The 27348-nt window shown below is 37.1% G+C and overlaps 1 protein-coding gene across 6 annotated transcripts in view; it reads right to left on the bottom strand.

Moving 5' to 3' along the window:
• The window catches only part of gabrb3 (gamma-aminobutyric acid type A receptor subunit beta3), an 82012-nt gene that overhangs the window by 20510 nt on the left and 34154 nt on the right, over nt 1-27348 (bottom strand). For 3 of the 6 annotated variants that reach the window (XM_077198427.1, XM_077198423.1, XM_077198425.1), the window contains exons 3-8: nt 25540-25631; nt 25339-25406; nt 8774-8994; nt 5867-5949; nt 4076-4213; nt 367-519 (exon numbers count right to left, since the gene is read on the bottom strand). In XM_077198427.1, the coding sequence (XP_077054542.1) occupies nt 367-519; nt 4076-4213; nt 5867-5949; nt 8774-8994; nt 25339-25406; nt 25540-25631 (755 nt within the window). Of the gene's footprint in view, nt 1-366; nt 520-4075; nt 4214-5866; nt 5950-8773; nt 8995-25338; nt 25407-25539; nt 25632-25721; nt 26790-27348 lie in introns of those variants that run through there. The other 3 variants (XM_077198428.1, XM_077198426.1, XM_077198429.1) reach the window with 2 other exon arrangements.

Below are 27348 nucleotides of genomic sequence, written 5' to 3' on the forward strand. Positions count from 1 at the left end.
GTGTGTCGAAAGCACTGGGTTTGTGGCTACCTGGGTCTACCCTGTTCCTTGTTAAATGATGCATGCGCCCCTACAATATCTGTCTGTGTATGTGTCTGAGCTAGTGTATATGTGTGTCTGCCAGTGTTTGTCTGGAGGCAAGATCCAAGAAAAAGTAAACCAAAGGGAGGGCGAGGACTCAGAGGAGACCTGGAGTGTGTATAGAAAAAGTTACAATTCAAACAGAATACTGAATGTTGGAGTTCTAGTTATTGGAACATCCAACAATGTGCTGTTAAATAAAGCATGCACTTCCAGAGTGGAAACGACAGAGGACATACATCCTGTCAGATGCATACAGGACATACTAATGAATAAATAGCATACCTAATGCCACTCTGGCAGCTGAGGCATCATAGTTGATCCAGAAGGAGACCCAGGACAGGATGGTGATCAGGATTGAGGGCATGTAGGTCTGCAGGATGAAGTAGCCGATGTTTCTTTTTAGCTTGAAGCTCAAAGATAGTCGAGGATAGGCACCTGTTAAAGAAATGAGAAAGATAGTTTAAGAGAACGAAAAAGAAAGAGAAGCAAAGACTGAGGAAAAAGTAAATAGGGAGACACAAGAGTGAGAGAAGATGGATATTTTTTTCAAAGAGCTTTGGAGCCATTCTTTCACTTTCACTTTCAAACACCACATTTTGAAAGGAGACAAAAAAGATAATGTAATAGTGAGTAAATATTAAATGTTAAAGCCCCTTATGAAATCAAAACTGGACTATTATGGCTTGTAGTACAAGTCTATTAGTTCTGAAACAACATACAATTGAAAAAACAAAACAAAACCTTATTAACTACACCGAATTTTGTCCAATCAAATGCTCTCTAATACAAAGGCAACTTTGCCCTCATATTTAGAATTTCAGGAGTATTTTTGTAATATTCAGTGGCATTTTTGGCCCAAGCCCCAAGATAGGCCAGGAAAATTTGCTTGTCAAGATATTTACTTCAGGTGCGGTCACATTTACAGTTTGATGAATTTTCGTGGACAAAATCCAGTAATTTCAATAGAAATCCACACTATTGAGAACTTTCCCCTCGCAGATTTTGCAATGGGAACCTCACAGACTGCTGCTTGGTTTAAAAGTAACTTCTTCTTTGTGAGCTGTGCTTTAATACTTAATACACTACACTATTGACAATTCGAATCCGTGTTCAATGTAGAGTTCAACTGTTCAACCATCTTCAACTCTGTCATCAGTCCAAAGAACAGAAGGTGTTGGAATCTACATGTCATGGTGAAAAATTGCCTTATAATACTAACATTATGCAAAATTAAGCAAGAGTGATCTGAACTATGAATCTCTGCGTAGTTATTTATGGAGGTGAAAAGAATGCAAATAACAAGCATTCAGGCTAGATATAAATACGCACCCAAACATGCACACAACCTATGAATAAATCACACATCCTACACACATATAACACAACCTACAGATGCACATTATGCAACCTGTACTCACATTACAGACTATAAAAGTAAGTAACCTACGTGATGAACTACCTACACACTTCAGACTAATTTCTTGTGTGATCTGTGTGGAAAGGTTTTGTTTGTACATAAGATATGATTTTAATCCAAGTCTTCTGAAAAGACACAATCGCTTTAAATAATGAACATATTTAATTTAGGCTTTTATCCATATACATGAACGCATACACGATTATATTTGCTCAAGCATGCTTGTTTTACGCGTGAGAACCAATGAGGTTCTTTTTTGTGTCACACCAGCATTTTAGAGCACCCATACTTGAGTGCTCTATGTACATTTGCTGATCAATGTTAATAAAAGCCTGAATTAAATCTGTTCACATAAAGTGATCGTGCTCTTCAGAAGACTTGAATTATACCTCTCAATTCATATGGATTTATTTTACTATCTCTTTGTGAACGTCTTGATCCGTAAAGGGCAGGGCTTGATATTAACACCCGCCAACCCGCCAAATGCGGGTGGATTTCAGCGGTAGCGTATAACACAGTCACTCCTACTAGCCACTTTGACAGGTTGAATTGCATATACAATATATACATTTAGTCTATACAACAAGTCTAGTCTTTTAAAAAAACATCTGAAATAATAAACTAAGTGCAATTTATAGTGTTGACTAATTTTCCGCAGAATAGATGCACGATACCAGTTGCGCTTTCTCGATCTCTCATCTCTCTGACAGCAAGTTGATACACAAACCCGCATCCCCTCATCTCACTCGCTTCATTTGCTCTCGATGAATATTGTTGGTGTTACAAGGCTTGAATTTCGGCATGGAATTGTGCATATTGGACATAATTTTACATAATTGTCCCCCCATGGTGTCAAAGTCAGAATTGTGGCCAGTGAAAATGCTGATTGGCCAGTAAGTTTGGAAATCCATTAGCCACATTGGCTGGTGAGGAAAAAAGTTAATGTCAAGCCTCGGTCAAGGGTTTTGGATGAAAATACTTTATATTCAGGGACAGAGATCTCTCAGATTTCATTAAAAATATCTTCATTTGTGTTTTGTAGATCCACGCAAGTCTTATGGGTTTTGGAATGACATGAGAATGAGTAATTGATGACAGAATTTTCTTTTTTGGGTGAACTATCCCTTTAAGGTCAAGGTTTGGCTGGTTAGCCTGGGTCATTAGCCTCTACTATACACAATTTTGACCCAAAGTGTTTTTTTCCCTCCTAGAAAAAGCTCATCATGGCATCAGCAATATAGTCACATCCTCTTCAAACGCTACTTCATGATTCCCATAATCCTTTTCACTATGTGCAGAAGATAGCCAGTCTGTTTCTATGTATCATTAATTCAGGGTGGGGAATAATCATTACAACGCTGCCTCTATGAATGCCTCAGTTTTAGAAGAGAATAATTTATGCAATGGGTCTTCTACCTCATGAATATGTGATGGTTTGTATAAAGTGGCTGTTTTTCCCTCTGACTCCATCTCTCACTTTCTGCTCCCTTCCATCTCTGCTCTTTTCTTTAGAAGCTTGAGGAAATATAGTGGTAATTGCTCCTTTATTATTACTGGTCTGATCTATCATGAGGAAGAAATATATTTGATGCACAGGCCCCAATTAGGCAGCTTTCAAAATAAGTGGTACATGGGAATATCAATCTTGTGCGGGTGCGGGCAGAAAACAGGCCAACCAGAGAAAACTAAAAAAAAAAAAAAAAAAATACATATATATATATATATATATATATATATATATATATATATATGATATTTAGTGTTCATAATTTTTCTGTGCTGTAAATCAAATTGATTTAAAAAAAAAATGATCAGGGTTTTTTTCCCCCCCGAACACTGTAATTCTAGACTAATGGAATATTTTATACAGATAGGGTATAATCCTTTTCACTATGAAAAAAAAAAAAATGCAAACAAAAAAGATAGACTTCAGACTTTTGGTAGAAAACTTCCTTAGATTTAGCAATCTCCCATTTCTCAGATCTAAGCTATACACTTTCTCACTTGCGTAATTACATGACTTGCAAATTACACTCTTAAAACAACACATTTCACTATTTCAGTATTTAATCAATTATATTGTTATTGACTATGTAGCAAGAACTATAACAAATGATTCGGGTACCCCTTTACTGACTATCCTGATGCAAACAAGTATGCTGAAATCTGCCCTGCACAAATAATAAAAAATAAGTGCTAGACTGCAGCTACATTTTGCAGCACAATAAAATGCCTGACAGGATGCACAGGAGTAGATACATTGAGTTCCATTTTTGTATTCTGGTTATGTTCTAGACATTTTTTTTGTAATATTTTAAGCACAAGTGAATCAACTTATTGTATTAATATAATGGTGAAGTTTAAAAAAAATCCATCTGCATCTTAAGGGGTCATGACCTCAAGGATGTAAATATAGGGTCATGCAAGCGTTCAACTTCAAAGAGATTGAAAAAAGCTTGACAGCAAGACTAAAAGTGAAGTCTGGTGCAAAAAAATATTTTTCAATGGAAATGCTTTTATACAAAGGGGTTTTAGTCTTAATGTTTATAATTTCAACCTGTTTTGCTACTTTACCTGTGGAAAAGACAACATTTCTGGACACAAGTTTGTAGTCCACGATGGAGAACTGTGGGAGCTCGATACGTGCCACACCAGTAACTGCGTTCTCTCCTCCCTTCCAGTAAAACTCGATGTCATCTGTTGTGTATCCATCTACAGGAAAAACATAAATCAAATTTGTCAAGGAGTAAAATATAAATTAGGGGACTGAAGTAAATATCAGATTACACATCATGTTTTAGTGAGAGATTTACTGAGCTTAATATATTACATTATGTTGTAATGTTATGTTATATTTTTATACACTGCTCTTTAACTGAATGTTGGTTCCTTTCCTTCATCTCACTAATCACAGCAACTCTGTCCAAATTATGTTGAATAAACAATGCTTGTTCTTTTTAAAAAACTACATTTCCCTCATTTACAATTATAAGGATGCGGCCCCTGGAAATAGCATTTTCCTTTTCCATAATTGGTATGGGTAACATATGCTGAAAGAAAAAAAAGGCAGCACAAGTGCATTTTTAGCATAATCATGAATATGAGCATCTGTTTTGTGTAGGGAGCTGTTAGGGGTCAGACTTCCCACTGTGACACAGACCGTTCCATTTCATACCAGCATCGCTGTGTTTGTAAACCGTAATGAGCTAGGTGGTTTTATTAGCGTGCATGAAGCACTGCGTACACTTAAAGTTTGGTTATTACTAAACTGAATACCTAGATGTTAAAGAAGTGATGCAAATAAAAGTGGTGGTCCAGAGAGAGTTGATTGTTTTAATGCAGATTAAAAAGCCTAAACAGAACACAATGCTTCTGTCAAAAGAAGTTGACTGACAATCATAAGTGTCCATGCAAGATTCTAGATTGGAGTCGAAAATCCTACTATATATAGTCTAATAATTTGTCTTAATCATACAAATAAGTAATACGGATAAAACAATAAAATATATCCCTTTTTTGTGTTTTCAGTTAACTGATTAACAAGGTAAGCTAAAACTTAATTTTGCATTCAGTTCAAAATAATTATCCTGCTAAAATAACATATTCAGCAAAAACAACCTAATAATCAAACAAAAAAGGTTTGATTTAAGCTACACTATGTTTAAAATATTTGTTTTATTCAGCAACGAAGCATTCAATTGATCAAGTGACATTGTATTACAATGTAAAAATGTATTACAGTTTTCACAAAATTATTAAGCCACACAACTATTTTCAACATTGATAAGAAAGATTTCTTGAGCAGAAAATCATCATATTAGAATGATTTTTGAAGGATCATGTGACACTGAAGACTGAAGTAATGGCTGCTTAGCTTTGCTATCACAGGAATAAATTACATGTTAAAATATATCACAAAAAGAAAACCGTTATTTTAACTTGTAATAATATTTCACAAGTACCATTTTACTGTATTTCTGATTAAATAAATGCCTTGATGAGCAGAAGAGACTTCTTTAATAAACATAAAAAATTCTTAATGACCCCAAACTTTTAAACGGTAGAGTATACGGTATAAAGGCTATGGTCAGACAATATTTTCTATTCAAAACCTGAAAAGAAGTTAAATTGTAAAAGGGTAAACATTTATTATTATAATTGTAGGCACTACAGCAGAAAAATACGACAATATATTCAGTAATACTGTACATTTTATTTTATTTTTATTAATGACTATGCTCGCTCGCCAGTGAGAAAAGCACCAAACTAGCACTGACTATATAAACCAGCTAGGAACAGCATGGTAATGTATGCCTGTCTTTGCAGCAGGGTGTGTGTAAATGAGTGAAAAGAGAGAACACTTACAACTCTCTATCTCCAGAGTGCAGTTCTGTTCATCTAATGGATACCTTCTCAGATCCATCATGCAAGCTGCAGTGGTGGTGATTCTAGAAACACAGAAACACAGAAACACACACACACACACACACACACACACACACACACACACACACACACACACACACACACACACACACACACACACACACACACACACACACACACACACACACACACACACACACACACACACAGAGGTTACAGGAAAATCAAATCTAATATTCTATACATTCAGGTGCTCACAGCTCTTCTACCGTATAATATAGCAGGTTCCACACTTGCTCAACAACACAGCAAAACTGTTGTGTATATCTTTGTAAATAGGACGAGCAAGATGGAACAAATTAAAATATGGCTCCTCCTGCCCTTCAAAAGGCTTTTGAACCAAATATAGAACAGAGCATGCATATGCATCAGTGGACATGAACAAATAGTGCAGACTTGAATATGTGAAAATGCGTTTTTTGTCCCATTAAAGTGGCTACCGATTAGTGGTACTTCAAGTTGCCAAGCAAGCTCAAAGAAAGCCCATATTTCATCTAATAAAATATCCCATTCATCATGTCACTTTGCTACAAGTGTGAGCTTAGACTAAAATGTGATGATAAATGTTCTTTGTGAATCAATATCCAAGAACATTTTAAGTTAGGTTTGGTTTCTCATCCAGGTAATAATACAGTCCAGGTATCGATTTCCTGATAACAATTTAAATAAGCATATCATAAGAGGAAGATCATGTTCAATCCTTCTAATCTTATCTGGATAAATGCAGGGTCTCACCAAGGTCCTCTATGCCAGGGAGTTTCATTTCTTTTATAAAAATTTTGTAGGGCGAAATCATCAGTCATTCAGTTATTTCAACAGGAATTCATGCGATTGGGTATTTTGGGTGAGGGCGTAAGATTTCCCCAGGCACATTTCGCTACACGCATTGACCAACAGAAAGCTTGGTTTGGTATGTTCATCGCTAGACTATTGACAAGAGACAGTAGACCTTTTTTGTCTGGAAAACTCTGCCAAAGTGTTGTAACTGCACCTTAAACCGTGTTTTATGTATCACTACACTATTGTTAATGGACAACAGAACTTTTTAGCTCACAAAATCTGGACAGATCATTTGAGAGTTAAAATAACTCTATCATGCATTAAATTAAATTGTTTACTCGTTTTTATCCCTCCAGTAAAATATTCCAACAACATAATAAAGCAGTCATTCCACTTTTTTTAAAGTATTTTGACATATGAGCATATAACATTGCTTTAGATTGGGTTGCTAGTACTATGTTTCAGAGGCCCTTCCTTTCTAGAGGAGGTAAATTAAAGAGGAAACTCAGTGTCTTCATTCCATCTTCAGAGTCGTTTTAATGAGAGCACAGTCAAATGCCTTACCATAAATATGCATGCTCCTCTTTCTTTAATGGCGCCCAGCCTAGGCAAACAAATAAAAGCCCTCTATCCACACTATCGCTTCGTCAAACTACAAAATGTGCATTATATAGCCAGGAAACTCCCTAGATGAACTGTAAAATGATGTTCAATGGATTGCTGATGTTACATTTGAGCGCATTGAGATAAATCACAATAGGACGGAAATGGTTCAATAAACTTTATAAGCAAGAACCATTCATTAGCATATGGCTGCATTAGACCACAGGATCTCATTTGGAACAAAACGAAAAGCTAAATTAGGCTACGGTAACTGGCTCATAGTGCACTTCAGCTGGTACAGAGGATGAAGGCATACCCTTGTTCTTCCGCAGGGGAAAGAGCAATGCAGCTCATCAGACTCTGATAACACTGAAGGGTTTTAACAAGATAAAGGCACACATTAGCACTTAGGCAATTTAGTTGACGAGTGCACTGGCCAAAAAAGGGCACGCTCTCATGATCTGTTTGTTTGCTGAAGCTACATACTGTCATACTCTTCCCTCATTAGTTAAAACGTCAAATACAAACAAATTATGTGAAAAGTAGTATGTGAAAAACATTTTGAATGACCATTTTGGATCAAAAAAAGTTAATTGATATATTAAAATATAGTTAAATTAATTGTATTTTTTTTTACCAAAAATAAAAAGCACTTTTTAAGCATTTTATTGTAATTTAAGGTGTTGTATGTATATTTGACATACTATATCTAGATATCAAATCCTGACAATTGAAAAAAAAAAAAATACAGCCAAGACAAACAATACTAAAATAAAAATTTTGCTCATTTTCACTTGCAGTCTCAATTTGAAAGGTTACCCCCAATAATCAAAACTAACAACTAAAACCCTCCCAATATGTATACCATGGTTGATGGAAACATAGAAGCAGGCTATTAATTCATTATACATCTCATATTCTGAGCTTTTTTAAGCGCTAAGTTCCCGTACAACTTAAATGGACCAATTATATGCACAACATGACGGAAGCCCAATTATATTATTTTGCATGAGTGGCGCGAGAATCACCATATATTGTGTGTATATACATTACAGCTGATTATAAAATGTGTAACCCATTATAATTCTATTGAGAATTTACCACTTTAAAACGCTATGGAGAAAGTCAAACATGATCTAAAACAGCCACATAAATTAAAAAGACATCATATTGCACCAACATGAATTAGAAAGCTTTTTAAACTATTCATGACTAGAATAAATCATGTTTTATTGCATTTATTGTGGTAAATTTTGAAGTACAACATAGAATCAAGAGCTTTAAAGTCTGGACCTTCTTGAATTATTGACTAAACAATTCATTTGTTCTAATGTGTTCTAATGATGACTGAATGATATTAGGAAAAGCCTGGCCTTCAGATATTCCAAGAGATGACATGACATCCTGTTTGAGTCCCTGGTTATGTGATCAGTTAGTTCTCACCTTAATCCATAAAGAACTGTGCCATCTGGGTGCAAGCGGATCATGCGGTTCTTCACCGTGACACCGTGGACGAAAGACTTCTTGTCATTTAGGAAATACGTGTCAGGAACCCAGAGTTGGTCAGCTACCCGGTTGTCTAGAGTAAGATTGAGAGGGATTCCAGAATATGCTAGCCGCTTGTCCCTCCAATACTGCTGGAAATACATGGTCAATGTGTAGTCCTGTAGAAAAGTCAAAGAGAAACATTAGCAGTTCATTTTATTAAACAAAATGATTATAAAAAAGCATACACAACATTTAGCCAAATTAGCCATAATATTTACATTGCAATTTGTATAGAAATAATAGAATAACTAAAAAACTATTAACAATTGTGTTAACAAACCTAATTCAATATGCTAAGAAGATAGTTGCTCAAAATATATAAAACAGCATGTCAAATATTGCCTCTTTGTATCTTCAATTTATTTCCATTTGTGAACTCTCTTCATGTGGCACTAGGTCAAAAAAAAAAATATATAACTACATTTTCACAATAAATTGTGATGATACACGTCAACAGGTAATGTACTTAGGACCATGTGATCCTCAATGACAAAATTACTACTTCAAAATGAACATCGTACCCTTAGCTAACAGTCTTGTAAAAAGGCCTTTTGAGAACGCATTCAGCTGCTCAATTTGAGTGATCCTTCAAGTCGTGTCCCCTTCTCGTAGTGTCCCTAAAGGACGCAAAAATGCCGTTCGGAATTCACCCTAGATTTTGGAACAGAGCTCACACACTCTGTTTTCCCTGAAGGGTCAAAATTGTCAAGGTCAGAAACAGAAATCTAAAGGCTGTGGCCTTAAGCAAATAGATTTTCTGTTGTCTGAGTAATATTTATAGAAGCGTCAAAGTTGGATTGAAAACAAGCTGCCTTCGGCTTCCATCTTTCAAGTCTGTCTGCCACGAAGATGATGCGTGGCCATCTCTGCGAGGCAGTCTGGTGTGTGCTGCACGGGCTGCGGATTTACATTACCATTGCCATACAGCCTCAATAGTCCATACTATATGACCTCAGGTTTTCACAGTATAGAAATTCAATCAAACTAAAGCATTGGCATGATAGGCCTTATTTGGGCCGCCTCTAAAACTCAATGAATTTTAAAAGGGCTGAAATCACAAAATGTATGGATCTTATTTGTCCCCTGGGTCAAATTTGATAATCTGAAATCCAGGAGGAAGCGCGGATGTGTGTATGTGTTTACTTTGAATGTCTGCTATTAGGTACTCATGGGTAAAATGAAGACCTGACATGCTGTCCACCGCAATGTGCACAACCTGTTGATGTAATAAGAAGTAATTCACTTAGAAACATATGTTAGAACGGGCTATGGTCCCTGGGGCTGCCTTCAGACTGTGCCAGCTGAGCAGAGGCTGTGCAGGAGAGCGTGTAAGCTGAGTTCATTAGCTAACGAGATGAGGGGGGACGACATGACAGGGACACCTTCTTTATGATTACAAATGTCTGTGATTCCCTCTCTCTCTCCGTCTTCCATTCTCTTCCAGCCCTATCCTTCTTCCTGCTTCTTATTCTCCGCCTTTCTCACTTCACGCCTTTCTGTAAGGCTTTTGTTTTAATTAATCCCCTAAATGACACTGATGGATACAAATCTTTCTCACAATAAATTATACCCTGCATTATCAAAAGTAATACTAATGCTAATTAGTAAATGCTTCGAAGTTCTTACCCCATTCAAACCCCATTCTTACCCTTACCCCATTCAAATATTTTGGGGTCTATAAGACTCTTCCCCCTAAAGAAATTAATACTCTTTTTCAGCAGGAATGCATTAAGTTGACAGCAAATACATTAACATTGTTACAAAATATTGTTGCTCATTTGAACTTTAGATTCATCAAAGAGTCGTGGGGAAAAAAGTACCACGGTTACCACAAAAATATTAATCAGCAAAAGTTTAAAAAATGTAAAAACGTAAAAAAAATCTTGAGCTCCAAATAAGAATAGAATGATTTCTGAAGGACCATGTGAAAATTCAGCTTTGGGATCACACGAATGAATTACATTTTAAAACATTAAAAAATTAACTTTTATTTTAAACTTTAATAATATTTCACAATATTACAGTTTTTACTGTATCAAATAAATGACACCTTGGTAAGCATAAGTGAAATCATACCGACCTCAAACTTTTGAAAGGTAGTGTGATTAAAAAAAAGGTAGGCCTATATATTTTTAACTATTTGCTATACAAGCACAATTTTGTAAAACAGTATACAATGTATCTCTCAAATACCTGTGTGTAGGGCCATTTGTGTCTGGTAACTATTTTCCATACAATATCATCTGCACAGAGACACTTGCATAACAAATTACACAAACATAACATAGTGATCGACCGATGTATCGGTTTACCGATATTTTACCGATATTTAAGCATTTTCCCATAATCGGTTATCGTTATTGTAATATCGGATTTGCCGATAAACGGCGCCATCTTGTGGCCGTTTTGAGAATTCCGCCATTGCAGCGAGGAGATCAGTCAACAACAACTCTGTGGACACGTAAAGTTTATGTTCTACTTGCTTTGCTTTAATTATTCAACTTTATTTAACATAACAGGCATGCAGAAATGAGGTTTGAGACATAAATGCCTGATATAGTTTATGCAGCTTGGTTCTAACAAATTGAGACGAACTCATGGAGTCACGTAATCCGTCATGTCCTGCCCCAATAAAGACGTAACTTTACATTAATTAAATAAAACAGACATGAATGAGTGCATGTTGAAAATAAAAGCGCTGCATTTAATTCTTTATCTGTTGTATATGCTCACCATTAGTCTCGAAAAAAAGTTCGTTCATATTGCTGAGCACTCACTGGGTCGATCAGGAATGCTCAAGCACGGCCACTGAATGAAACTTTTGACAAGATTATCTTGTTTAAACAACCTAGATTATATTATCATTTACTACATAGCAATTATTTCGCTAATACACATCTAAATATACCGCTTTGTGGAAATTAATTATTTATTATCTGCACGCGCGATCGCGGTTGAGTAGCCTATAGTTCTGTGAAAATGCGCATAGATAAACAGCACTTTGTCAGAAAGCATTTCATGATCTAGACCTACAAAAATATTATTAATAATTAATAACATACTAGTTGGAAAATGCAATGATGTATATGCTGTTTTGTTTGTTACTTTCCTAACAATGTTATATTCCAGCTAGTATTATTCAGTGAATAAATATTACCCAGTGAATTATTCCTCACTCTTAGTTTAAACCTATTAAACGGCACATAAACCTTCTAAAACTGTTTAAAATGAATTACATTTCTGCAAAGGTGATATGACTCCCCTGTCAATTATTTTCTCCATATGAAAACATTAGACTTTGTAACATTTATTTTTCCTATTGTTAACATTGTTGCTGCTGATGCTTATAAATTATATGTATAATTTAGATATAAATTATATAATGTAACAATATAAATGTTTTTATTGTAATTTGATATATTTACCATTTATGAAAACAAACGAAGCAGGCTTACAGAGCAGAATGCTGAAATACTCTGTTGACACTCTGTGTCATCTACTCTACAACCTAGTTCTGCTTAACTGGGAGTATTAAGTTACACTACTAAAATTCATGTAATTTAGATTTTTTCCCCCCAGTATGTTAGATTAATTTGTGTGCCTTATTTTTTTACCTCATCAAAGCTTTTATTTTTAAACAAAGGCACTTTATTTTTTGGACTCAGACCCCTCTATTTATTTGTGTATAAATATAAAGTTTTATATGTATATATTATATAGGAGGGATATTATATATTATATAGGAGGGAGTGATTATATTATATATATACACATATAAATATATAAATTAAAAAAAATATATATATATATATATGTATATTTATATATATTATATAGGAGGGACTGATTGTTATAAATAAAATGGTTTGTTCAGTTCATTTGTGTTGTAATAATTGTGTCAAAAACAGAAGTATAACAGTAAATAAATATCGGTTCGGCATATCGGTTATCGGGCACATAAACATGCAAATAATCGGTATCGGTTATAAAAAATCAATATTGGTCGATCACTAGTTATGAATGATTATACATAATCATGTACTGTATCACACACAGTCCATTAGTCAAACATGATCCAGACAAGCCAGAATTGCACTGAAAACTGTAAAAACCAGTGTTGTTTTCATGTATGTTTAATAATGGAGTAAACAGATGCAGTCGTGCTAGCTGAGCGACTTTATACTTTTGATATCTGGGTAACTGTGCTGCAGTGGTCACACAAAACATAATGCATCAATCATTCATTACTAGGCAACATTTTATAGTAGTAGATTCAAGTTGCAAGAAGACAACAGCTAAAAATAAAGGCTGCTCGCTACATCTTAGGGTATGACTCCACAGTAAATCATTGTTGTTGTTCTCCACTGAAAGGGATTCCCTCATGATAAAGTGACACCACATTCTGACATATACACAACTTCCCCTGTCCCACAGATAAAAATAACAGATGAAACGCAAGAGAAACAAACAGAGAGACATTATTTCAAATCTGAAACTGACAATTTATTAATGTAGGGGCTGATATGAAACACATGGGTACTCACAAAAGAACTGAGACATAGATATGCCCCTGCTAGATTCAGATTACAGTCACAAGGCTGGAAAATGTTTATTTTATTTTATTATAAAATAATTACATTTATTATAAATAATAATACCATTAAGTTAACTTAAGTATACATATAATAAATATTTACAAAACTATACATTATTTAAATGTAAAAATATAATACTAATTTTATTTTTTAATTGTTATTAAATATATATACAATCTGGAGTGACTTATGACATAGAAACTACACTTTTCGCCATATTTACACCCTACATTGTATTTGAAAACATGAAAGTTTGTGAAGAGTAGGATCAATCATAGAAAAGGACAGAAAAAACCTGTCAATAAATGAGCCCCTCTGGGAGGCTGAGGTGATAGTGTCATCAGCTGGGTGAGGAGTGTGTGCTCTCACACAAAGACAAGCTTTCAGCATGCCAGTCTGAGAGCATTTACGTCAACCTACCACCACCACGTCTACTAGGAATACCAGAATAACAGCAATAAAAGAGATTCATCTGTGCAGTGTCATTGTGAAAACTTCACTGATCCGTAGTGTGGGTGTTTAATTTGCTAGATGTGATAAATAGAACATTTTAAAAGATGGTTATGTGTATAAATAAGCAAATTTTAGCATTTAAAGATGAAGTATTTTTTTCTATATTAAATCACTTTCTCCTATCCGAGCTTAATGTTCATTTTTGACATTTGATTATAGAATGAAGGACTCTTATGAACTGGTTCTTGTTAGTGAATCAAAAGCAAACAGTGCAGCCAATGTAATCTGATTCATAATAGTGTTGTTTCTTTTTAATGCTTACAGCTTACACTTACCATGAGGCCTAAATCAGTGTAGTTACATATACCAATGTGGAGTTAAATATATACAGTACGCATTTTTTCAGTATTTTATAAATATTGATGAATCTTACAATTATTTGTTTTTTCTTAAAGGATTAGTTCACCCCAAAAAGGAAAATTCTGTCCCTATTTACTTAAACTCATGTCAAACTTGTATGACTTACTTTCTTCTGTGGAACACAAAGAATTTGTTAAAGTCAAAGGGGTCCAAGCAACTTTGGACCCCATTGATTTTCACTGTACGGACACCACTGAGCAATTGTTCATAATATCTTCTTTTGTGTTCCGAAGAACAAGGATTGGAAAGTAAAATGACGGTGAATAAATGACAGGATTTTATTTTTGATCTTTTTAATGAAATCTGACGTTTCTGTCCCTCCATTGCTACACAACTACTACTTTGATACGTAAAACTAATCCATATGAATTGAGCGGTTTAGTCCAAATTTTCTGAAGTGACAGGCTCACTTTACGTGATGAACAGACTGAATTTAGTTTTTTATTCACATAAAAACATTGATCAGCTAACATAAACAAAAGCTCAAACGACCCTGCTTGACGCGGGAGAACAAACCTCTTGCGAAAGCTGAAACCTGCTCTGTAACACACGAGAATGAACCTCATTGTTTCTCGCATGTCAAGTGAACCTGTTTGAGCTTCTGTTTACCAGATCTCATGTGTGTGCTGATGATTTTTTTTACTGTATGTGCCTTAATAAAAGCCTAAACTCAATCTGTTCAGCGTATAAATCAATCGTGTCTGTTCAGAAATTTTGGACTAATCCGCTCAATTCATATGGATAGTTTTACAATCTCTTTATGAACTTTCAAGCGTCAAAGTGTCAGTTGCGTAGATGTCAATGGAGGGACAGAAATTGCTATTCATTAAAAAGATCTTCGTTTGTGTTGATGAACGAAAGATGAACGAAAGTCTCACGGGTTTGGAACGACATGAGGGGGAGTAAATGGTGACCGCATTTTTATTTTTGGGTGAACTATCCCTTTAAGAAAAATTCCTAATGGCTTAAACTACTTTTGACTCCAGAAGCGTTGGACTCTTGTATCCTCTACCCAGAAATTACATCTGGCAGCTCAAGGTTCAGGTCAGTCATAGAGCCAACTTTCTTTCATATGATATTGATTTTCCTCCCATGCAAACAACAGCATTAAAGAAAGACAGCCGTGTGTAAAAAGCATAGGAAAAAGAAAACTTCCTGGTAACAGCGAATTAATTCCCGAGAGAGGAGAGAGGCACTCATCCCCAGAGCTCTGCAACTCAACAGGCTGTAGTTAACATTGTGTTCAAAGAGGCTGATGTCACAGCGTGATCTTGCTGCTTGCCCTCTCCATTGCCTGCTAGTGCTCGCCAGGGATAAGCCCAGGAGCTTTGGAACGCATTCAATGAGACTTTCAACAGGAGCTCCAAAGTATCCAACAGGACATTTTGGCATGATTTAAACAGTGAAATGTCCTCTTAACTCCATCTATAATTGAAGCGGAGAACCCCTGGATGTCACCTTGCGGTCCACGCAAACTGTTTTTAGAGGGCACTTAGACCACAACATGCTCCATTTGCCTTCAGGTCATATGACACATACCAGTCGCTGGAAGGAAATGGTTCCTGGAACACACCTATTTATCCTAAAGGTGGAGATAATAGGCACTTAGTGAAGTTCAGAGTTAACACTTCTATACACTGATATTACGCCTGATTGAACAATTACAGGCCACAAAGCTGACTATCAGGCTAAAAATAAAGGGGGCGAGAGCAAACAAAAGACAAAATATATTAATAATTCCAGTCTCCTTGACGACGCTCCCTCTCTGCAGAACGCCCACACAGGCTTGCTGAGCTCTGGGCCGATACCTTGTGCATTTCTGAGGCTTTCCGGTGCATTCTTCACTTACTGTGCCTTTCCTTCTCTCACTTTCACCTTGAAAGCTGTTTGACCAAACTCAGCCATCAGGTTACAGCAGCATTAAATTAAAGGAAACCACCAGCATTCAACATAATGGATCATCTTAGTGCTTCTGAAATCTTTTTATTTTTAAATATGCCACACAGATCAACTTATTCATCTGACAGCTTCCTACACAAAGCTTGACCAGAGAGCAGCAGGTATGATGGAGCTTTTTGTAGATATAATTACATTTTCAGGAGATACGCTTTAATAAAAAAAAAAATTTCATAAAGCCACCCCCACCTCCCTCTTCACCTGTACCACAAACATCTTCAAATCCATACTAAAGATGATATTGGTTTCCAGGGCAACCACTTATACTTGCCACACACATTGTGCCAGAGCGATCATCTGCTGTGTATCCATGCAGCACTATCACACTGAATATGTTTCATTCGTGTTTGTGCACGGATGAGAATGTCAGTCCTGTGCGTCAGTAGCACTTATGAAATGTTCCCTGACTTCAGATGTTGTCAAGAAAGGCAAAGACTACCCCTCAAAGCATAAGGAGAAAGAGAAAGAGAGAGATTTATGATATTCTTTTAAATGCATCCATAAACAATTTGAGGGGTCTGTCCTAGTGGAATCTCACGAAAGCATGTCTAGGTCACATTTAACCCTAAATAAAAATATAAGATACATGTTCCATAATACATAAAGTCTTGAAATAAAGATGTTTTGCATTTATGAGAAATATGAATGAGAATCAGATCTTCCAAAAATGTTTTATATATATATATATATATATATATATATATATATATATACTGTACACACACACACACACACACGCGCACGCGCACACACACACACACACACACACACACACACACACACACACACACACACACACACACACACACACACACACACACACACACACACACACACACGCACACACAAATGTGACTGGGACATACTCTTGACAGGTTTTGTGAGATTCACCCCCTGATTGAACACAAAACAGCAGCAGTATATTGATTATGTCTGAATGCTTTTGATTTCTGAGAAATATTCTGCTTGCTAACAGCATATTTTGACAGGGTAATTTAATGCCGCCTGTGCTGGGCCCTCCTCGAGAGGCTGTGTAAGCAGCACGGTCCGTTAGATGCAAATTGTATTTAATTCATTTTTATGGAAGAGTGTAATAATTTCAACAATTTTTTGCCTCTCCCAAGCAATCTTGCTGACAGACAGCTTTGAATGGGATATTTCATGCCATAATTCTTGCACTGCGACTCAACTTTGTGAGTGAAAATATGTCTTTGAATGTGTAATGACGTTACCACTACCCTGATTTTAGAAGTGAAGACAGAGAGAGAGAGAGAGAGAGCGAGAGAGAGAGAGAGAGAGAGAGAGAGAGAGAGAGAGAGAGAGAGAGAGAGACTGGGTACAGTAAAATGTAATGTACATAAAGCAAATCTTTTTTTACTCAAGGCACTGACTTTACCGCACTGACAGGAGAGCATGAGAGCTTTTAGTCTTTAACAGCCCTGCCACTTCCGGTCTGAAGACAGAATACAGCTGCATGCACTGACATCAAGAGCAGAACATTGAAAAGTAGACCTTAATAGACAGCGCATGGATCACATTTCAAGCTGAAGCTGTGTCTGCATTTTATGTAATACATTTGAGTTACAGAGTGTTTTACAGATTTTGTCCAAAATAGCACTGTAGAACCATACAGGTAAAAGGAAGAACAATTCAGGTTCAGTACAAGTTAAGCTATAAAATAATTGTCCAAAACAAATAAAGATTGTGTTGTGATTGAATGCATTTCCATTGAAGGGCTATGGGACGTAATGCACCAGAGTAAACTTGAAAATACTGTATTAAATATAACTAGACTTTACATTACATGACATGTTAAGATGTGACTATTGTGACTGAATCGCTTACCAACCTCGTCTGAGCAATCATTCAACTTTTACAACTGTGTGAAGGGACGTGACATAACTACTATATGCTTAAAGTCACCCGAGTTTCTTATCTAAAATAGTATTCCCACCACTAGAATAATGATTTAGACAACTTTACAGCTCAAACGACAAATCCTCAATTTAGTTACTACCCACTGTAATTTAGAGCTTGTTTTGAAGCCTGAACATCACTTTAACTTTCATGAACAAAGTTGTGTATCGTTAGACCATAACCCAACACAGTTGAATTACCAGAAATGTATCAGAGCTTCAATTGTACTGAACAAGAAACATTGGTGTAACTTCCAAGAACAAACTTCAGGGTATGATATGATTTACTACAACCTATCACAGTAAAGAGTAATTATTTTAGAGCTTGAGCCAAAAATCAAAGAAGATATTCAGAGGAAACCATGGGAAAGCAGCAAAAAAAAGCCTCTTGGGTAAAAATCTGGAGTGCATCTCAGTGTAACTGCGCTGTCTCAGTCTATGCGTTTCAGTGCTGTGGGGAAACCACAAATTCTTCAGTAATGTCTACCCATGTCACTACTGAACCTCTGGGACTGTAACTTTTGTCACACAACGTGACAGCAAGACATTCGAAACACATCCACTCCATTGACTTTGTTCTTCTTGGTTTCATTAACACACGTACTGACTAAAATCTTGATGTGTTTCATGTCTGTCTCTGGCATGTCAGTCTAGCTAATGAGGTATCACAATTAAACGTTGCACACACACACATGCGCACACACCGCCTGCCCACCTGACACTTTGCAAGTGCGAGCCTCATTGCCATGGCAGCTGGCTATTTATACACTATGCCACACAATCAGGCCTTGTCAAAGTCAACAGAGGCGTAGGAAAAGCCGTGGATATGTCAGTCAATCAGGACATGTTTTCCTGTGACTCATTGACTAATGGCAAGAGTTAACAGGTTGGACTAAACATGGCTGGATGAGGCAGTCGTGCAATTCTGTCACTATATTACCTCCAACAATCTATCACACACATCATATACAGTTACACCTACCGTTTAACAGTCTAAATGTCAACAGTTGAGCAACATTTACTTTGTGGAAATAGACATGACTCCTGACTCCACTGAGGGGTCAAGATTTTGTTAGTGTGGCCCTGTTAGCCCTTACTTGTAGGCTACACACACTGTTCTGGAAACAGCTCATGGCTGACAAATAGGAGTTTATCTTTGGCCATGTAGTTTTAGTGTATACACTACCAGTTTGGAGTCAGTATTTTAATGTCTTTGAAAAAGTCTCTTATGCTCACCAAGGCCGCATTTATTTGATTTAAAAAAAAGTAAAATTCTAAAATAGCATTACAAATTGACCCTTTGCTAAGCCACGCCCAAAAACAGCCACTGGCCAATCGTGTCTTAGCAACTGTAACTAGGCGCGGGAGGTCTGGCAAGCTTTCGAGCGAGGGAAACATGCTGAAGCGTTGTGCGTATGGATTGTGCAAATCTGATACCCACTATCCTAAAAGTTTGGACGGGGAGTGGAATTTTTTTCCTTCCCGAAAATCTAAAAGCTAAGGTGAGAAATGATGTGTGGATCCAGCAGTGTGTGAGACCCCATTCACAACTAAGTGTCGACAGTATTAACAAAAACACATATTGCTTGGAAGTTGGAGATAATGACGGTTCTTTGTTCATAATGCACATTTTTTAATGTAAAATAAGACGTTTAAAGACAAGAGGGAGGCTCACTGACATACTTTAAAATATATTTCAGCATTTTGTTAATCGACGGCCTACTACCCCTGACTGAGCAAGCTACCCGGCAAGCGTGCCGCACAAGCCCTGAAAAGTGAAGTCAAAGCGTCTCAATCGCCCCCCCGGTGACCGGTCCTAGTATAGCTCATAAACCCCGCCTCCCCATGTGATATAAAAACAGCGCTCTGGCGTACATGATTGACAGCTGTGATTGACAGGTTCTCTGAGCAAAGTAGTCACTGAAGCAACAATGGACTTTTTTTCGGGATCTTTGGTGACTGAGGAGATTGGAGCTTTAAATTTAATATCTACATTTCTATAATTAATTATTTCACACCGACATAATGGGTTGTTCTTCAGCAGAGGCGTGTGCTTTTGATTGATTCAGCGAGAGTGAGGACGGGACGTTGATTTCACGGCTTTACTACCTGCTCACTACTGCGCATGTCTGGTCCCGAAATCTCAACTGCGCAGACTCATGTCCCAAGATGTCAGCGCCATATCGGGACATTGACGGCTTCACTTCTTGCCAATGGAAGAGAGTGAAGGGGCATCACCCATTTTTTTATACAGTCTATGCTTTAACCCAATCCGATCGCGGCTCTCCCGGTGTTAGTGTTATTCCACAAGATTTATGGATAAACTGTTTGATTTATAATTATTAGATTAGTTTCACATTTCACTTACCCTGCTGTGCACGAACATAGCTGTTCCTCGATTTGTGTGTTTCCCATGTGAATGGTCAGTGTACTATGAGGCGCTGCTGCTGCGACTATAGGCTTTAGCTTAAATTTTTATGAAATTATTCTCTAATCGGTTGCATATTATGCTGTGGATATATCCCTCGAATGCATACTGCAGTCCCTTTTGTCTTGCTCTCTCAGATATTTCACATGTTCGCCAAAAATTACTAATTATCTCATTGGGAATGTCTGACACCGGTGCATACACACTGTAATAGATGTGCTAGACGTGTAAGCTTGACAGGTGTAGCAACAGTAACTAAGGAGGGCGGGGCTTAGCGAAGGGTCAATTAAAATGTCTGTTTTCTATTTTATTTTGTATATTAAAATGTAATTTATTCTTGTGATGGCAAAGCTGAATTTTCAGCAGTATCACATGATCCTTCAGAAATCATATTCCAGTATGCTGATTTGGCGCTTAAGCAAAATTTCTAATTATTATCAATGTTGTGCTGCTGAATATTTTTGTGAAACCTTGATACATTTGTTCAGAATCCTTTGAATGAAAGAAAGAAAACGGATCAGAATTTATTTGAGATATAAATCTTTTGTAAAATGTGACCCTGGACCACAAAACCAGTCACCTGTTTCACATCACATTAAAGCCGAATAAATAAGATTTCCATTGATGTATTGTTTGTTAGGATAGGACAATATTTGGCCGAAATACAACTATTTAAAAATCTGGAATCTGAGGGTGTAAAAAAATCTAAACATTAAAGCCTTTAAAGTTTTTTTTTGTTTGCAATTTATGTTCATGGAATTTATATTTATGTTTAAATTTATGTTGTATTCTTCAGTCCAGACACAGACACAAAAACATAAGCGAATAAAAAACAAACCCATCAAATCAGCATAAGTCAACTAGCAACTATTCCACATTCAAACACCTTTTAAAAAACACCTTTGAAAAAGCTCTGCCTTGATACAAAAAGGAGCTATTCAAGCCGAGATGTTGAAGAACAATGCCTTTTAAAGGCAGACTGGGGTCGAGGAAATTCTAAATTGAAATTCCTAAAGGCTTTGGTGTTGTCAGCCACACTTACAAGTGAATTGAACACAACAGGACACTTACAGGAGAATCTGTATTGAACACACCAGGGGCCTGTTATTGAAATTAAACAAACACAAAATGAAAGCTGTTTCATGTGACATATTGACATAGTAAGGTCCTATTAAATATGTATGTGTGTGCTTGACTATAAATGTCAGAATAACAGAACATAGCTTAGTACATAGTACAATTACAACAACTGCCGTTTTTTGGGGGGTCTGTTAGAGTTGGTTTTAATGCCTCAATGTTCAAAAAACACCATATTTTTCACATATTTTACATGGCTGTAGCATCTTCCTGGTTTTTAACACTCTGTCATGGTGGTCTGATTGATCGGTTGAATCAGTGTGCTGTGATTGGTCAATCGCTTCGAGTGTGTTTTGAAAATGAAAACCATAACTGCGATATATCCGGGGTGGAAAAAACAGCATCTCTTGGATATGGTGACAACATGCAACTCAACCAGGCCTCGCCCCCTTTATTTTGTGTATGCTTTGGGCAGGAATTATTTAAATGAGGCGTTAAATGAGATATTGTGACGTGTACATTGTACATTGTGAAAATGTAAAAAAGGATAATAGGTCCTCTTTAATGCTGGGTAGATACTGCACGATTTTATCCTTGATTTCACTCGCCAACAGTTTTGTGGAAAGTGTAGATAAATGGCCAAAATCTGAGACAAATCGGTGCTCGTTCACGTGAGTAACAATCGCGTAGTGTGTATTATCAAAGACACGATCCGAGTGAAGCGCCAATTTGTTGCCGATGCCCGTGAGATATTTAGCATCCACCAATCACAGCATGCTAAATATCTGGACCTGTCACTGACTGTCCTGCAGTGTGAAATGTGTTTTGACTGGAATTACATCTGTGAAGACCAACAGCCAAAGAGAGCATGGCTTCCGCAAGCTCTACTCCCCCAACCCCCCCCCCCCCCCCCCCCCCGTTGCAAATCAGCGCACAGACAAATTGGCATAGTTTGTTGACCAGACAGAGTTTGTCGAGAATTCTTCCTATTGAAATGTTGTGTAATGTGTGACCCCCCTGTCGCCGATCTGTCATATAGTGTGCACATAACAGCAACTAAATGGAACCCCATACTGTCATGTAGTGCGAGAAGAACAGCGAACCAACGATTTAGAAAATCGTGTAGTGTGTTCCCATCATATGTCAGTATCTCAACATATTTAAAATCCTTCTCAAATCACACATATCAGCACCACGGACAGTAACATTTTCTATATATGATGCAATAATTTCGCCTGTATGTATCTATAATCCATTTTCCTTCTCGCAAACAGTAGTTTGAGTAAGTAGTCATTCAACTTTGATGCATATATGAATGAATACTAAGATACTTTTTTTTCTTTCACACACCAGCAAACACATTCTCAATCATATCACTTCAAAGATAATCTCAAGAGAGATGAACTATTTCATACGGTCTGCATAAGCAGTCATGAATACACAGGCGGAGTGTGTGCGGATATGCCTGTACGGGTAATGTTTCATATTGCTCTCTTTTCCTGTCATTCCCTGGATGCTTAACTGTCTCACAGAATAATAATCACACTGACTTCTGTAATCCCTACTGTGTACAGAGGTTTCCCTGATATCCCCACTGTGCTAGGCTGCGTTGAGCTTTGCTGAGCCAACCCCTGCCACACAGATACACACACATCCTTGTCCTCATCCTGCCTGGATCACTGCTATTAACAATATGGGCCAAGTAATCCTAATTTGTGCCTCTAAAGAAAGCTAATCCATTATACAGAAATACCTAATCTGTAAAGAGCAAACACCATTCTTAGGCTGGAAAATCCTGTTAGCGTCTGCTTGATTACCTTACCATTAGACTTCCCGTGCAAAGCGCTCTAAGTTCAGTCACATGGCTAACCTCATCAACCGGGCTAATGTTTGCAGCACTGTTGATTTCGGCTACAAATTGAGTTAATATTTCATGCTGACAGGGTCAGTTTTACTCCACGGGAGAACTAAAGCTAAATGTGTGTCTATAGTGAATAATTCACATACAGTACCTGATAAGACTAAGTGTGGCCGTTTTTAATTATTAATGATCTTAATATTGCAAAAATGCACTGATCAATGCATTTCTACAGCGAGTGGCAGTAGTGCAAAGGAAAGGAAAGATGTGGATTGAAGAGTTGGGCTGAGTAGCATAGCATTACAGACAGCTCCAATCAGAGCAGCGCACATCTCACATGATGCAATAACAAGTTTGGAGTGTTTTTTTACAGAGAGAACAAAATCAAAAGTAACTAACAAGCTAAAAGCTGATTAGCCTGGACAATCTGCTCAATTTCAGGGTCAAATATTCCAAATGAAAAATTATGCCATATCTGGGCTGATTTTTCACGTTGTATGAGTACGATTTTTTTGTGATTGCATAGGTTGTGTGACTTTCACTGCTCTGAGCTCCAACAGACGTGTTTTGGGGTTAATCTAAGATTAGTGCACCTTGTTCAAACCCTCACCTTTAAAGGTAAGATCAGTGACAGTCTTAAAGGTAAAGTGACATATCAAATCTCTAGGATATAAATCCTCTGATGTGACACAATGCCAGAGCAAATCAAAGTCAAAGGTAAGATCAGACGTAACGACTTTCACAAAGAACACAATATTGAGGAAATTGTTTTGCAAATAATGTCAAAACAGTTTTGATACACACTGAGACAATTGTCTGACATATCATGCTACGTACAGTAGATGAGGACAGATCTTTTTAACAAGATTAATCTTGTCAGTTTCTATCAACTTTACAAAAGAATAAACACAGGTCCAGGTGACTGATGATCACTTCTTGTGTCACAGTCAAGCGGTGTCTTTTGCATATACCATGTGAGCAGTTGTTGTGTCTTTGTCCATCCCCTTGTGGGACTCTAAGCTGACAGCATCCTCCTTTCAGTGCACAGGTGAGAGGGCTAACCTATCTACATATTCATGACTGTGAAATGGACATGGTCTCTATAGAGACAACCCTGTCTCATACGTTGATGTGGAAATGTATCACTGAGAACCTTTGACTCAACATTTTATACAGTATAATTAAGTCTATATAGTCTGTATGAGTTCTACAGTCAAAACAAAGCCAAAAATAGAATGTATGTGACACAAACATACGTTTCATATTTTATCCACTAATGCTCCAAATAAAACTTTTTAACTGTGTTACCCATGTATTCATGAATCACAAACACAGTAGAGAATGCAAACTTGTACTGACTCAAAAAGCACCACTACAGTGTCTAGTCCTAAAATGTGGGATTTTTTTATTTGTATTATTCAAATCACAATAAAAGCTATCATCTGACATTGGAAGTGATTTGCTGGCGCTGATCTGCACTGAGAAATCAGTGACATGATGAAAGAACACCACATCCTCCACAATGAAGTCCTGCCAGGATTTTAATATTAAAAACACTTCCCTTACTAGACCTTGGCACTAAAACAGATTGAGCAAAACTCTAGCACCCACAGGCAGAAGACACTAAGCAATGTGGATTCAGCACCATGGACAGCACCACGGAAAGCTCTTTCACAAATGCACAGGATATGTCCAAAAGTCTGCTTATGCTACCTATCAATGGTTTGATAAATAATTAAAGATAGAAACAGACATACCATGTTGACCTCCGACACCATGTCTATGCTCGCCACATCGATGCTCATGCCTACTGCCACTGGTGCACCTTAAATGAGAAGAAAAACTTAATCCTCAAGTTCACCAAAACCATTAATTTATTTTATATTAATCTTTAAAACAATCTTTAAATACTTATGTAACATTAAAAGTAAGGAGTAATGAAGTGAGCGACATCATACCTCCAAAGTCTGGTCGAAGACGAATGTCATACCCTTTCAAAAGCTTGTCTACTGTCTCTTTGACAAAAGACATGTTTCCTGGTTCATTGGCGCTGTAAAGAAACAATAAAGAAGGTTATTCCATCATATTAGAGCCCAGGAGGCTATGCTCTCGCGCCATGGTCTCCGCCAGCTCTTCTTACCTTTGAGCACAGCACATCACTGCCACAATTACCGGTAATGAAAGAACACCAAACAGCCTTCGTTTCTGTATTCCAAACATTCCTTATACTCTTTCAGACAAGGAATCGAGCGACAAAACTGACGTTGTATGGTTTCCTTGCGTAGGGTAACACGTTACGTTATTCCATCAGAGGGTCTTTGCTAAACTCCAATTACTGTCAAACACGCGTAAACAAATCGCTGCGATCCGCGTTTTCGCTCTCTTGCGGAGACTGCGTTATTTGGTTAGGTGCTCGGTGAACACAATGCATTTTGCCCAAGACACTACCGGAGCTTGCAGCAGGGGAGTCTGTGTTTGGGGCACAGCCAGATCTCCATCCTTCGGTTTTGACGCTCGTAGCTGTGCTGTCCCGAATCTACACCCTCTGTTGAAGTCTCAGTCTTACGCCTCTTTTTTGTTTCAGCTAAGCAAAGCAAGGACTACTTATTTTCCATATAGCCAACAAAATACGCTTGTTATCAGACGTTCACTCGGGAAAACGAGAGAATTGGAAACTGAAACTGAAATTTCGGGTACTGATTTCGAAAATGATGACCGAGTCTACCGGAGTGTGATGAAATTGACATGTGAGCACGAGGACTTCACTATAAGTAAAGTGGTCACGTGACATTCCACAAGCTTCGGCGTGAAGTCGGTTTTGCTGGTATGTAGTGCGGAGTTTACCTAACTCTTTCAAACAGTCAATTCAAACTAAAACTTAACTGTATATCGCAACAAAACACCAGTGTTGTTTCGTTGGGCTCGTTAACTAGTAGAAAAAAGTGTATATACATGCAAGTAAACGTTGAAGAGAACGACTGGAAAGGGTTCCCCCAACTCTTCGTTCATGGAGAACAATAAAACGGTGAGTATTTTAGCTCGTGTTTTCTTGCCGTTCCTGCTGGTGGGTGTAGCCTACATCACATATCTTTGTGGAAAGCAACTTGGTTACAACAAATCCAAACCAAATCACAACTTCTTGCGTTGTAAATTCGTCAATTGCAGTTCAAGTGCAGGAAATGTAACCATCAGGTTTGGGGGCTTCTTACTGGAAGAAAAAGGAAGTCAAAACCAAAGAATGGTTGAGGAGGGGCCATAAAACAATTGATTCGTTTTACAAGTAAAGTATATATTATATAGACATTTCATAAGTATTTTTCAACAAAATTACAATGGGTCATTATCACAAAACTTAGATTACAACGAGAATGTGCAAAAATCGGGAAATCCTTAACATTCGCAAGGCCTAGGACTAGGTAACCATAAACAGTTTGCTGGACTGAGCTTTCAGTTTTGCCGTGCATTATTTGCAAGAACTGGCATTATTCATCACTTTCTTATGGATATAGACATACATATATTATTAAAAAATTGCATTTGTGTTTAAAATGCCTATATGCTAAAATGAACAAACTAAAAAAATAAAGACTTTCAAAATGATACTGTCATAACTTAAAGGTGCAGTAAGCGATTTCTGGTAAACCCCGTTGATATTTAAAATCACCAAAACAAATACACCCCTATCTTGATGCCTCCAGTCCGCCCCCAGATTCATATAAACGTACACATATGCAACACAAGCAACGACTATGGCATAAACGAAAAAC

The sequence above is a fragment of the Siphateles boraxobius genome, unplaced genomic scaffold, assembly GCF_051911475.1.
Source record: "Siphateles boraxobius isolate OS27281-9 unplaced genomic scaffold, OSU_SipBor_1 41, whole genome shotgun sequence".
NCBI classification, from domain to species: Eukaryota; Metazoa; Chordata; class Actinopteri; order Cypriniformes; family Leuciscidae; genus Siphateles; species Siphateles boraxobius.